The 13,658-nt window shown below is 40.0% G+C and overlaps 1 protein-coding gene across 2 annotated transcripts in view; it reads right to left on the bottom strand.

Moving 5' to 3' along the window:
• The window catches only part of LOC124555474 (protein inturned), a 263,483-nt gene that overhangs the window by 186,513 nt on the left and 63,312 nt on the right, over positions 1-13,658 (bottom strand). For both annotated transcript variants that reach the window (XM_047129398.1, XM_047129399.1), the window contains exon 8: positions 6,707-6,796. In XM_047129398.1, coding sequence (XP_046985354.1) covers positions 6,707-6,796 — 90 coding nt within the window. The remainder of the gene's footprint in view (positions 1-6,706; positions 6,797-13,658) is intronic.

Below are 13,658 nucleotides of genomic sequence, written 5' to 3'. Positions count from 1 at the left end.
AATGAGTTCCATCATAATATTATCAACAACTCGCTCTTGGTAATCCATCACATTCTGTATCCATTTTTCCTGGTCTTCTGCAGTTTGGAGTAAATGGCCACATGTTTGGCTTGTCTTGTCCTTTATTTGGCCCATCCATTGTCTTGATGGTCTCCCTTGTAATCTTTTCCCATTGACTTTGCCTTGGATAACAACTTTTTCCAAGTTATCCATCTGTCATCACACAGTGGGACAGAACTGCAGGGTTTAAAAACAAAGATGATGTGACTTACCACACAAAAGCGCTGGCAGGTCGATAGAAACACACAAAATTCAAGCTTTCGCAACAAACTGTTGCCTCATCAGGAAAGAGGGAAGGAGAGGGAAAGACGAAAGGAAGTGGGTTTTAAGGGAGAGGGTAAGCAGTCATTCCAATCCCGGGAGCGGAAAGACTTACCTTAGGGGGAAAAAAGGACGGGTATACACTCGCACACACACACATATCCATCCACACATATACAGACACAAGCAGACATATTTAAAGATGACATATTTAAATATGTCTGCTTGTGACTGTATATGTGTGGATGGATATGTGTGTGTGTGCGAGTGTATACCCGTCCTTTTTTCCCCCTAAGGTAAGTCTTTCCGCTCCCGGGATTGGAATGACTGCTTACCCTCTCCCTTAAAACCCACTTCCTTTCGTCTTTCCCTCTCCTTCCCTCTTTCCTGATGAGGCAACAGTTTGTTGCGAAAGCTTGAATTTTGTGTGTATGTATGTGTCTGTTTGTGTTTCTATCGACCTGCCAGCGCTTGTGTTTCTATCGACCTGCCAGCGCTTTCGTATGGTAAGTCACATCATCTTTGTTTTTAAATACATTTTTCCCGCATGGAATGTTTCCCTCTATTATATAGAACTGCAGGGTTCTTTGAAAACAAGTATTGTACAACCTCTTCCCCAGTCTGAGTTCTTGAAGCACTGATTTTTTGGTTCATTTGTACATCCGTGACATACTCAGCAACCACCTGTATGCCCTACATCTCAAAAGCACCAACTCTCTTGTGGTCCCCCCTGATAGTACATCAGTAACTGGCAGTGACTCACTTCCATCAATTGACATGATCTTGGTCTTTCTCTTTTTCCCTGACAACTGAAGTTCCTCACTTTCTCTGTTAACTCTATGTAGTAGTTTGTTCATTTCCAACTGTGATTCAGTGCACAGCATGGTGTCATTAGAAAATCTTAAATTACTGGTTCTTTGTTCTCCAATATGGATCCCACCAGTCCAGTCATGAAGACTTTTTCTCACAACATTCATTATGTGATCAAAACTACCCAGACACCCCCAAAAACATACACTTTTTTCATATCAGGTGCATTGTACTAACACCTACTCCCAGGTACTCCATATCAGCGACCTCAGTAGTCATTAGACATTGTGAGAAAGCAGAATGGGGTGCTCCGCGGAATTCACGGATTTCGAACATGGTCAGGTGATTAGGTGTCATTTGTGTCATACATCTGTACGCGATATTTCCACACTCCTAAACATCCCTAGGTCTACTGTTTCCAATGTGATAGTGAAGTAGAAACGTGAAGGGACACATACAGCACAAAAGCATACAGGCTGACTTCATCTGTTGACTGACAGAGACCGCCAACAGTTGGGTCATAATGTGTAATTTGCAGACATCTATCCAGACCATCACATAGAAATTCCAAATTGCATCAGGATCCACTGCAAGTACTATTAATGTTAGGTGGGAGGTGAAAAAACTTGGATTTCATAGTTGAGCTGCTGCTCATAAGCCACACATCACGCCGGTAAATGCCAAACTACGCCTTGCTTGGTGTAAGGAGCGTAAACATTGGATGATTAAACAGTGGAAAAATGTTGTGTGGAGGGACAAATCGTCGTACACAATGTGGCGATCTGATGACAGGGTGTGGGTATGGGGAATGCCCGGTGAACATCATCTGCCAGCGTGTATAGTGCCAACAGTAAATTTCGGGGGGCGGTGGTGTTATGGTGTAGTCATTTTTTTCATGGAGGGGGCTTGCATCCCTTGTCATTTTGCATGGCCCTATCACAGCACAGGCCTACATTGATGTTTAAAGCATCTTTTTGCTTCCCACTGTTGAAAAGCAATTCAGGGATGGCCATTGCATCTTTCAACATGATTGAGCACCTGTTCATAATGCACGGCCTGTGGTGGAGTGGTTACATGACAATAACATCTGTGTAATGGACCGCCCTGCACAGAGTCCTGACCTGAATCCTATAGAACACCTTTGGGATGTTTTGAAATGTCGACTTCGTGCCAGGCCTCACCGACCGACATTGATACCTCTCCTCAATGCAGCACTCTGTGAAGAATGGGCTGCCATTCCCCAAGAAACCTTCCAGCACCTGACTGAATGTATGCCTGAGAGAGTGGAAGCTATCATCAAGGCTAAGGGTTGGCCAACACCATATTGAATTCCAGCATTACTGATGGAGGGCACCACGAACTTGTAAGTCATTTTCAGCCAGGTGTCCAGATACTTTAGATCATATAGTATATTCTCCATAGAGATTAAATAGAACTGGTGATAGAATGCAACCCTGTCCAATAACATATACAAGGTTCAGAAGAACTTGGAACTGTAAAGGATAGTCCTATTCCAGGGATTTAGCAACCCTGCCTACATGAGTTCCAGGTTTGTCCTACCCCTCCCTTATTCAGGATGAACCATGACGTTACCACTGATCCTAACCAAATCTAGTTAGTCTTCTGCATTTTCTTTTGTAGTTCCAACCAACAGGGGAAGGTAATGGGGAACCAGCCAAGAAAACCCATCACATTATACTGTTGTGGAAAATACAGTGTACTACACAATAATCTAAAATGAACCATTCACAGAACTACCTGTATCTGCAGCAGCTAACAGGTGCAATTGCAGTAATTTGTTTACTATTGTACTTTAAAACATTGTGAAGGTTCAAGAATATTATCATTAATATATAATACATTAATACAGCAATTATCGTATAACTGCAGTTCAAATATATACACAGCAAACCAGGTATGGTGACCCAACAGAACAACTGTTCTAACAGAGATTATTACATCTGCACACTGGAATAAGTGATGCTGATGTATAATGGTTACTGGGTTCCACTGGCAGTGTGTCACATACTGGCCAAAGCTTCCCAGTAGCAAAGACATAAGGTCAAGTTGGTATTAGGAACACAAAATCAACCTTTTAATTACATCTAGTACAACATAGGAAAAAAGAGAGGGAGGAGGTGTGAGTTAGACAGTGGAGGAACAGGGGGAATGGAGACAGTGTTGTTTTATTATGTGGAGAGTATAATAATAATTAATAAATTATTCTGGGCTATTATGCCATGGTTGAAGGGATTTCACTTTAAAACCCAAAGTTTTGTCTCCATCTGTGGAAGACATTTTCAAGGGGGATCGTAGCTTTGTTGAACATCCGATTCACACCCTGGCTCACTACTGACTACAGCAAAATTCTACTCATCATCCCATGGTGGAAGACTGGTGCACATCTTCTTCGGCACCAGAATCCAAATTTCATTCAATTTCATGCCCTCCTCCTTCCTATTAAAATTCCTGGGGTGTTTCACAGCCTGTATGGTCTCTCTGTATAGTCTTTCAAGGTATCCAATTGTGACTACCAGTACTTGAGTCCTATCAAAACGAATGTTATGGTCTTCTGGCTGTAAAACATGTTGTGCAACAGCTGATCTGTCAATCTCACCTCTTCTGCAATTACCCTTGTGCTCTTCAAATTGTTTTTCGACAGATCTTTTTGTAGTACCTACATACACCTCCCCACAACTACACGGAATCCTATAACTTCCAGCTTTTTCCAGTGGTTGGCAAGCATCCTTGGGCAATTTTTGATGATCTTGTATCTTCCGTGCGAGTGTGTAAATTACCACGATGTCCTGCTTTTTCAAGATTTTTCTAATGTGGTCAGTCACGTCCTTAATGAATGGCACGAAAACTACCCATTTCACCAGCGCTTGACGATCACTATGATTCCTATGTGGTGGACTTAATGCTCTTTTTATCTCAGCGAACAAATAATCATCCTTCAGTAATGCATTGTTGAGATGTTTTAATTCTGCATCAAGCAGCTCTGGTTCACAGATTTTCCTTGCTCTATCTGCCAATGTTGTTACTATGCCTCGCTTTTGTTGTGGGTGGTGGTTTGAACCCTAGTGCAAGTAATGGTCAGTGTGCATGGGTTTTCAGTAAACCATGTGGCCCAAGTTACCGTCTTCTTTTTTGAAAACTAGCACATCAAGAAAATTTAATCTTCCACCTGCCTCCTCCTCCTTGGTAAACTGAATTTTCAGATTGATCCCGTTCAGATGTTTGTGGAAACGATCCAGTTTCTCCCTGCCATGCTGTCACAAAACAAACATATCATCCACATTACGGAACCAAATATTCGGTTGCTTGTTAACAGTTTCCAATGCCTACTCCGCAAATTTTTCCATAAAGAAGTTCACTATAACTGGATTGAAGGGGATCCCCACAGCACCACCATCCATCTGTTCATAGAACTCTTCATTACATTTGAAATATATGGTTGTGAGGCAATATTTGAACAATTCTGTGACATCGGAAGGAAAAATCCGACTTGGCTGTTGCAACACTTTATTGAATGGAACCATTGAAAATAGCGACACCACATCAAAACTAATTAATATGTCCGCTGGATGTACCACTCTGCCGTTTTATTTACCGATAAAATGTGCCGAATTCTTGATATACAAATCCGACTAGCCCATATATGGTCGTAATAATGTTGTCAAGAACTTGGCAATCGAATAGATGGGCGAACCAAAAGCACTCACTATAGGCCTTAGAGGATCATGTTCTTTGTGCACCTTTGGCAGTTCATAAGGTCTTGGTGCCAGCGCACTTTACCGAATGCTCTGCTCAATAGAGGACTTCTTTACCAACTGTGTAACAGTTCTAAGAACTTTGTCAGTGGGGTATTTATTTAGTTTCTTATATGTTTGCGGATCTAATAAGTCATTAATCTTACTCTAATAATCAGCCACAATCACTCGAAGACCACAAGGATAATTGCAGATTTGGGGAGATTGACAGATCAGCTGCCGTGGAACACGCTTTACAGCCAGGAGATCACCACATTCATTTTGATAAGACTCAAGTACTGGCAGCCACAAGCAGATACCATGACAGACTATACAGAGAGGCCATGCAGATTGTGAAACACCCCAGGAATTTCAATAGGAAGGAAGAGAGCGTGAAATTGAATGAAATTTGGATTCTGGTGCTGAAGAAGATGTGTAGCAGTCTTTCACTATGGGATGATAGTAACAGCAGACTATGGTAGTCGACAACGGCCAATTGCGCTTGAGAATTCAAAACGTGATGTCACGCCACTGCACGGGAGATCGCAGAAGCAGAATTTTGCTGTAGTCAGTAGCGAGGCAGGGTGTGAATCGAACGTTCAACAAAGTTATGATCCCCCTTGAAAATGCCCTCCACAGATGGGGATGAAACGTCAGGTTTTAAAGTGAAATCCCTTCAACCCCAGCATAATAGCCCAGAATACTTTATTAATTGTGACAATTCTGGCGGGAGTTTATATTTTACAAGGAGTGTATAATACAGATAGCTTGGCATACTGACATTTAAAAGCATGAACTAATTTTGGAGTATAGCAACATACTCTACTATAAATAGATCTAGATTTATAATAATAATTCCATGTGGCTCAAGAACCTATCTTTTGACTGGATGCCACTCTGGCAACTTGTGTTTGCCTAATCTATCACAGCAACCCTAGCAGAGGCAGGCAAACTACAGTTTCACATGGAATCTGAACCAGTTGTTGTTCTTAGAAAATCTTAACATCACTGAGACGTGAAGGCTATGTTGCAGGCAGACAGCAGATTCCCTAATCTGATCAGGATTAAATCACACAACCTTTCTCTTTCCTGGCATGTACTTTACCACTAGACCATGAGGCCTGACAACCTACGGTTTGTATATTTTGTATGAAATGAAATTACAATTGAAATATAAATCAGTTGTTTTTTGTTTTCTTTTACATTATATTCTGCATTTTGCATACTCCTTTATTCTTCCACATATTATAAAAATATTCATCTTCATGTAGTCTTGGTAAATGGAATTAAGGTTGTTGAAGATCACAGCACGATGTGCAAAGTAATCAGTACTCCCTAAGTATTTCACACATCAAAACTCGAGCTTTCATTATAAGATGTTAGAATTCCAGGATGATCCACCCAAATGCTTGGCACCTTTATTTACTCTACTACTGAATGAATAAGGAGCTACAGAAACAATAGTCCATATAAGCAGAGCCTTGCGTATTTGGATAAGTTTAGTAATTTAGGAGTGGGATGGGATTTGTAGAAGTTGCATACTAACAAGCATTTCACTTCTCCATCCCTTGACCTTTTTAGTCCAGAGCTTAAATGAAGTTGCAAGAATATTTACTTATTTTATAAAGAATTATCTACTTTTTTCAAGATCCAGTAGTTTATGTTGAAGTCCTCAATGGCGGACAGAGATTATAGTAACTGGTTACACATTTATAGTGAGAAAACAGACAGACAATTTCATTTACAAAGCCTTGACAAGTCAGAGGTGAGAAGTTTATGGTTTCAGTTTATACAGTTCAAATACTACCAAAATGTATACTGACCTACTATCAGGCACAGCCAGCAGCAATAGTCCATCATTGTGTGGTGAATACAAAATATGTACCAGTTCATCATTGACCATAACACTGGAACTGGAAAAAAATTAAAAACACATTCACTTTTCTTCTGCCCAAACAACTCTTTGTGAAAACAAAATGTCAGAAACACTACTTGATATCGAGGACCAATGACCTCGCTGTTTGGCCCCCTCTCCCGGATCAACCAACCAACCAAGTACTTGATAAGTGAAATTGATTTCAATTCAAAGAATACTTACAAAAATAAGCAACATTTATCTCACAATGCAGGCATCAAGGTAATTAGAAATAGGGCACTACTTAGTTGAAAAAGGATGGACAAAGGAGACAGTAAAACAACGCCCTTGGCTTGACACACAATACACACCTTATCATTTCCAAAATTATTGTTTATCATTTCAGCAATTTCAGTTTTTGAGTGTAAAATTATTTTTATAATCACAAACATAAAATAATCCCCACTAGTCCAGTCAATGAAGGAAAATTAGGAAGAAAAATTGTGTAGTTGCAAATTTTTGCACAGTGCTATGAGGGAGTGTCCTGACACTCCCTCCTACCACTGTGCAAAAATTTGCAACTACACGACTTTTCCCCCTAATCGAGTTTTTTTGGTCCCCATTGAATGGGCTACACTGCAATATAACATTTAAAAAGTAACAAAACAATTCATTTTGGGAATTAGTTACTCTGAAAAATATAGCAGTATTAATAAAAATATACATCAATAACTCAGTTTCAAACAGACAATGCTGGTACAAACAATTTTCAGATGGTACAGTTTTAACAATTACGTACTATTAAAAATACTTGGTGAAGCAGTGAACAGCTTGAAATTGAATTTCAAAATTATGCAAAGGAAACCTAAATTAAATTAACTACTATTCTTACTTCTCTAATGTGTACCAGGCTACATTCTGCATAAAGACTGCAGCAAGCACACAAATTTTTGTACAGCACTTTGAGGGAGTGTCCTGACGCAACAACCTCGTTAGTCTCTCTAAGATTTTTTACAATCTACAGCTACATCTACATGTACATCAGTACTCTGCAAACCATCTCATGTTGTGTGGCGGAGGTTAGTTTTGGTACCACTAACTGATCCCCCTATCCCAGTTCCACACTTGAATGGTGCATTAGAAGACTGATTGTGTGTATTAGCTTTAATTTCTCAAATTTTCTCATTATGGTCATTTTGCGAGATGTACGTGGCAGGAGGTAATATGTTGTCCAACTCTTCCCAGAACGTACTCTCTCAAAATTCCTCTGCTAAACCTCTGCATAATGTACGAAACCTCTCTTGTAGGGTCTTCCACTGAAGTTTTTTTTCCACATCTTTGTAATACTCTAGCACTGACTAAACGATCCGGTGGTAGAATGCTGTTCTCTTCATTTGATCTTGTCTCTCTCTTGCATCAGTCCTATTGGGTAAGGGTCCCACACTGACGAACAGCACTGAAAAATTTGTTGAACAAGTGCCTTGTAACCCATTTCTTTCATGGATGAGTTACATTTCCTTAAGATTCTTCCTATCAATCTCAGTTTGGCATCTACTTTTCCTACTATTTCTTTGTGCGGTCATTCCACTTAAGATTGCTCTGGATATAGAAACAAACACAATGGGCAGTGGAACAATTGAATGTGTAAAAACAAGGTGGCTGACAGTGGAACAGTTGAAGGTGTTCCTGGTGGTTGTTCTGAATTTATTTGTGTTTCTGTGTTTTGTTTGACTGTATTCATGATATCATTAAATATTTCAGAGATTTTAATGTGATTTCCTAGTTCCAGGTGAATTTTGAATAGTTCAATATTAAGTTCCTGCTTTTTTGTATGTAGTTTTCTAATTTCTTGCTTCAGCCACTCAATTTCAGCTTTGTGTTTGGCATGACGAGCTGCAGGTGACATACTGTTTACATTTACGTGTATATAGTTAGGTATTACATTATTTGAAAGACAAATTCTATTGAATTTTATATTTAAAATAGTTTGATATAACTTTGCTATAGTGTTCCAGAATTTGTTGTAGAGCTTGCTTGGAAATGCCAGGCAGGGCGTCGAAATAATCATCTTGGGGTTGGAGCTCTTTTCTTCTGTGTTTGCTCTAACAGTAAGTATGGTTTTGGATAGGGTCCATCTTTAGCAAAACACATTTTTTTGTTTTTTAACCCAAACATGTTTCACTGCAGTTGCAGCATCTTCAGTGGGCTTTTATTTTTTATCTGTTAAAGACAAAGAGTGTTCTTTGCTGTTTGTATACAGGTAGCTATTAGTTTTTAAATTGTAATTACAGATATTTGGAAAAACACATAAATTACGAATTCATACCTTTTTACCACATGGTGTGGTTTTTCTGATGTGTTGTGTTTCTACAGTGACCATTTTGTTCCACAGTTTGTCATTTGAAAACTTGTTATTTCTATGCCTGAAACTATTTAATTCTCTCTCTCTCTCTCTCCTCTCTCTCCCCCCCCCCCCCCCCCCCCCCCCCCGTGTGTGTGTGTGTGTGTGTGTGTGTGTGTGTGTGTGTGTGTGTGTGTGTGTGTGTGTGTGTGTCTATTTACATAATGTTTCACTTACATAACAAGTTTTCAAATCGTAATTTTGGCTTAAACAATTTATCTACTTTAAAGGTATAAGTGGTTGCGGATAACAAACTATGGAACAAAACGGTCACTGTAGAAACACAACATATCAGAAAAACCACACCATGTGGTAAAAAGGTATGAATTCGTAATTTGTGTGTTTTTTCACATATCTGTAATTATGATTTAAAAACTAATAGCTACATGTATACAGACAGCAAAGAACACTCTTTATCTTTAACAAATGAGAAACAAAAGTCCACTGAAGATGCTGCAACTGCGGTGAAACATGTTTGGGTTAAAAAACAAAATTGTGTTTTGCTAAAGGTGGACCCTATCCAAAAACATACGTATACTCCTAGATACTTTATGGTTGATATTGCTTCCAGTAATTTGTCATCAATAGTACAAGCCTACAGAAGCAGATTTCTTTTCCTATTTGTGTGCAATATGTTACATTTATTTATGTTATGGGTCAACTGCCACATCCTGCACCATTCATAAATCCTCTGTAGGTCACTATACACAATGATACTGTCTTCTACTATTGATATTTTCGTATAGACAACTGCATCATCTGCAAACAGTCTTAAAGAGCTTCCAAGGCTTTCTACTAGATCATTTATGTACATTGTAAACAGTAAGTGTCCTATCACACTTCCTTGGGATACTCCAGGAATTACATTTACATCTGTCAACTTTGTTCCAATTAGAGTGATGTGTTAAGTTTCATCTGCAAGGAAGTCCTGAATCTAGTTGCAAATCTGGTCTGATACTTGGTAAGCTCATATATTTTTCATTAAACAGCAGTGCGGGACAGTGTAAATGTTTGTCTAAAGTCAAGGAATATGGCATCGATCTGAGCACCATTGGCTACAGCGCTGTGGATTTCATGGAGGAACAGAGCAAGCTCAGTTTAAAAGTTCTCTGTTTGCTGAGCTCATGTTGATTTTTATAAAGGAGATTGTTGTGCTCAAGAAAGTCATAATTCTTGAGCATAAAAAATTTTCCAAAATTCTGCAACACACTGATGTCAATGACAGAGGTCTGTAACATTGTGCGTCTATCCTATATTGCTTCTTGAAAACGGGAATGACCTGCGCTTTTTTCTAGTTGCTTGGTACCATAGAAGGGCACCAAGTTATTTATTATTATTTGTTTACACATCAAGTTCCGTAGGACCAAATTGAGGAGCAAATCTCCAAGGTCAAGAAACGTGTCAGTACATGAAATTACAACATAAAAGTAATAACAGATAAAAATAAATGTTTATGAACCCGAAAAAAGTCAGCACATATGTTTAGGTAAATGAAATCAACAATACAACAAGAATCATCTTAATTTTTCAAGAAACTCCTCGACAGAATAGAAGGAGTGACTCATGAGGAAACTCTTCAGTTTCAGTGGATCACTGCTAAGATTTTTGAATTTGAGTGGTAGCTTATTGTAAACGGATGCAGCAGTATACTGCACACCTTTCTGCACAAGAGTTAAGGAAATCTGATCCAAATGCTGGTTTGATTTCTGCCGAGTATTAACTAAGTGAAAGCTGCTTATTCTTGGGAATAAGCTAATATTGTTAACAATAAATGACAGTAAAGAAAACAAAGATGCTGTAACTTACCAAACGAAAGCGTTGGTATGTTGATAGAGACAATAAAAAACACACAAACACACACACAAATTTCAAGCTTTCGCAACCCAAGGTTGCTTCATCAGGAAAGAGGGAAGGAGAGGGAAAGACGAAAGGATGTGGGTTTTAAGGGAAAGGGTAAGGAGTCATTCCAATCCCGGGAGCGGAAAGACTTACCTTAGGGGGAGAAAAGGACGGGTATACACACACACACACACACACACACACACACACACACACACACACACACACACACACATATATCCATCCGCACATATACAGACACAGGCAGACATATGTAAATGCAAAGAAGTTGGGCAGAGATGTCAGTCAAGGCGGAAGTACAGAGGCAAAGATGTTGAATGACAGGTGAGGTACGAGCGGCGGCAACTGAGGCTGAGGCCTGGTGGGTAACAGGAAGAGAGAATATATTGAAGGGCAAGTTCCCATCTCCAGAGTTATGATAGGTTGGTGGTGTCAGTGGGAAGTATCCAGATAACCCGAACGGTGTAACACTGTGCCAAGATGTGCTGGCCGTGCACCAAGGCATGTTTAGCACAGGCTGGTCCTCATTACCAACAAACACTGTCTGCCTGTGTCCATTCATGCGAATGGACAGTTTGTTGCTGGTCATTCCCACGTAGAAGGCTTCACAGTGTAGGCATGTCAGTTGGTAAATCATGTGGGTGCTTTCACACGGGGCTCCGCCTTTGATCGTGTACACCTTCCGGGTTACAGGACTGGAGTAGGTGGTGGTGGGAGGGTGCATGGGACAGGTCTTGCACCAGGGGCGGTTACAAGGGTAGGAGCCAGAGGGTAGGGAAGGTGGTTTGGAGGTTTCATAGGGATGAACCAAGAGGTTACGAAGGTTAGGTGGACGGCGGAAAGAAACTCTTGGTGGAGTGGGGAGGATTTCATGAAGAATGGATCTCATTTCAGGGCAGGATTTGAGGAAGTCGTATCCCTGCTGGAGAGCCACATTCAGAGTCTGATCCAGTCCCGGAAAGTATCCTGTCACAAGTGGGGCACTTTTGGGGTTATTCTGTGGGAGGTTCTGGGTTTGAGGGGATGAGGAAGTGACTCTAGCTATTTGCTTCTGTACCAGGTCAGGAGGGTAGTTGCGGGATGCGAAAGCTGTTTTCAGGTTATTGGTGTAATGGTTCAGGGATTCAGGACTGGAGAAGATTCGTTTGCCACGAAGACCTAAGCTGTAGGGAAGTGACCGTTTGGTATGGAATGGGTGGCAGCTGTCAAAATGGAGGTACTGTTGCTTGTTGGTGGGTTTGATGTGGACGGATGTGTGAAGTTGGCCATTGGACAGATGGAGGTCAACGTCAAGGAAAGTGGCATATGATTTGGAGTAGGACCAGGGGAATCTGATGGAACCAAAGGAGTTGAGGTTGGAGAGGAAATTCTGGAGTTCTTCTTCACTGTGAGTCCAGATCATGAAGATGTCATCAATAAATCTGTACCAAACTTTGGGTTGGCAGGCTTGAATAGCCAAGAAGGCTTCCTCTAAGCGACCCATAAATAGGTTGGCGTATGAGGGGGCCATCCTCATACCCGTGGCTGTTCCCTTTAATTGTTGGTATGTCTCGCCTTAAAAAGTGAAGAAGTTGTGGGTTAGGATGAATCATCCTATCTATCTGAACACCTAGAAATTTGAACTGTTCAGTTTCACTAATCATATGCCCATTCTGTGAAATTTGTTGAATTGTGTGTTAGAAACTGCAAAAACTAAGTCTAACTGTGATTTAGCGTTAGTTTATTTTCTACAAGCCATGAACTTAGGTCACAAACTGCACTATTTGAAACCAAGCCAATGTTGCACTCAACATCCCTTACTACCAAGCTAGTGTTATCAGCAAACAGAAATATATTAGAGTTACCTGTAATACTAGAGGGCATATCATTTATATAAATAAGGAACAGGAGTGGCCCCAACAGTGATCCCTGGGGCACCCCTCCCTGACCGTACCCCACTCACACCCCACATCACAGCCATTCTCAACACTGTGAATAATGACCTTTTGCTGTCTGTTGTTAAAGTAAGAGGTGAACCAACTGTGAGCTACTCCCTGTATTCTGTAATGGTCCAACTTCTGGAGCAATATTTTGTTATCAACACAATCAAATGCCTTAGTTAAATAAAAAAAATATGCCTACCATTCAAAACCTTTTGTTTAACCCATCCAGTACCTCACAGAGAAAAGAGAATATAGCACTTTCAATTGTTAAATGACTTTCTAAATCTGAACTGTACATTTGATAGCAAATCATGTGATAAAAAAAGATCAATTATACTTATATAAACAGTCTTTTCAACAGCTTTTGCAAACACTGATGGCATAGAAATATGTCTAAAATTATTTACATTATCCCTTTCTTCCTTCTTATAAATCGGCTTTACTACTGAGTACTTAAATCGTCCAGGAAACTGACCATTCCTACAGTAAAAATTACAAATATGGCTAAATACAGGGCTGACATGTGCAGCACAGTACTTTAATATTCTGCTAGACACTCTATCATAACCATGAGAGTCCTTAGTCTTCAGTGATTTAATTATTGACACAACCTCCCTATTGTCTGTATCACAGAGGAGTATTTCAGACATCAATCTCAGAAAGGTATTTGCCAAAAAGTTATATGATTCCCTGTAAAAACTAAATTTTTATTTAATTCACCAGCAATGCTCAGAAAA

Source organism: Schistocerca americana, chromosome X, assembly GCF_021461395.2.
Source record: "Schistocerca americana isolate TAMUIC-IGC-003095 chromosome X, iqSchAmer2.1, whole genome shotgun sequence".
Lineage (NCBI taxonomy): Eukaryota > Metazoa > Arthropoda > Insecta > Orthoptera > Acrididae > Schistocerca > Schistocerca americana.
Note: the sequence above shows the minus strand (reverse complement) of the source record. Positions and strands in the feature narration are given on the sequence as shown.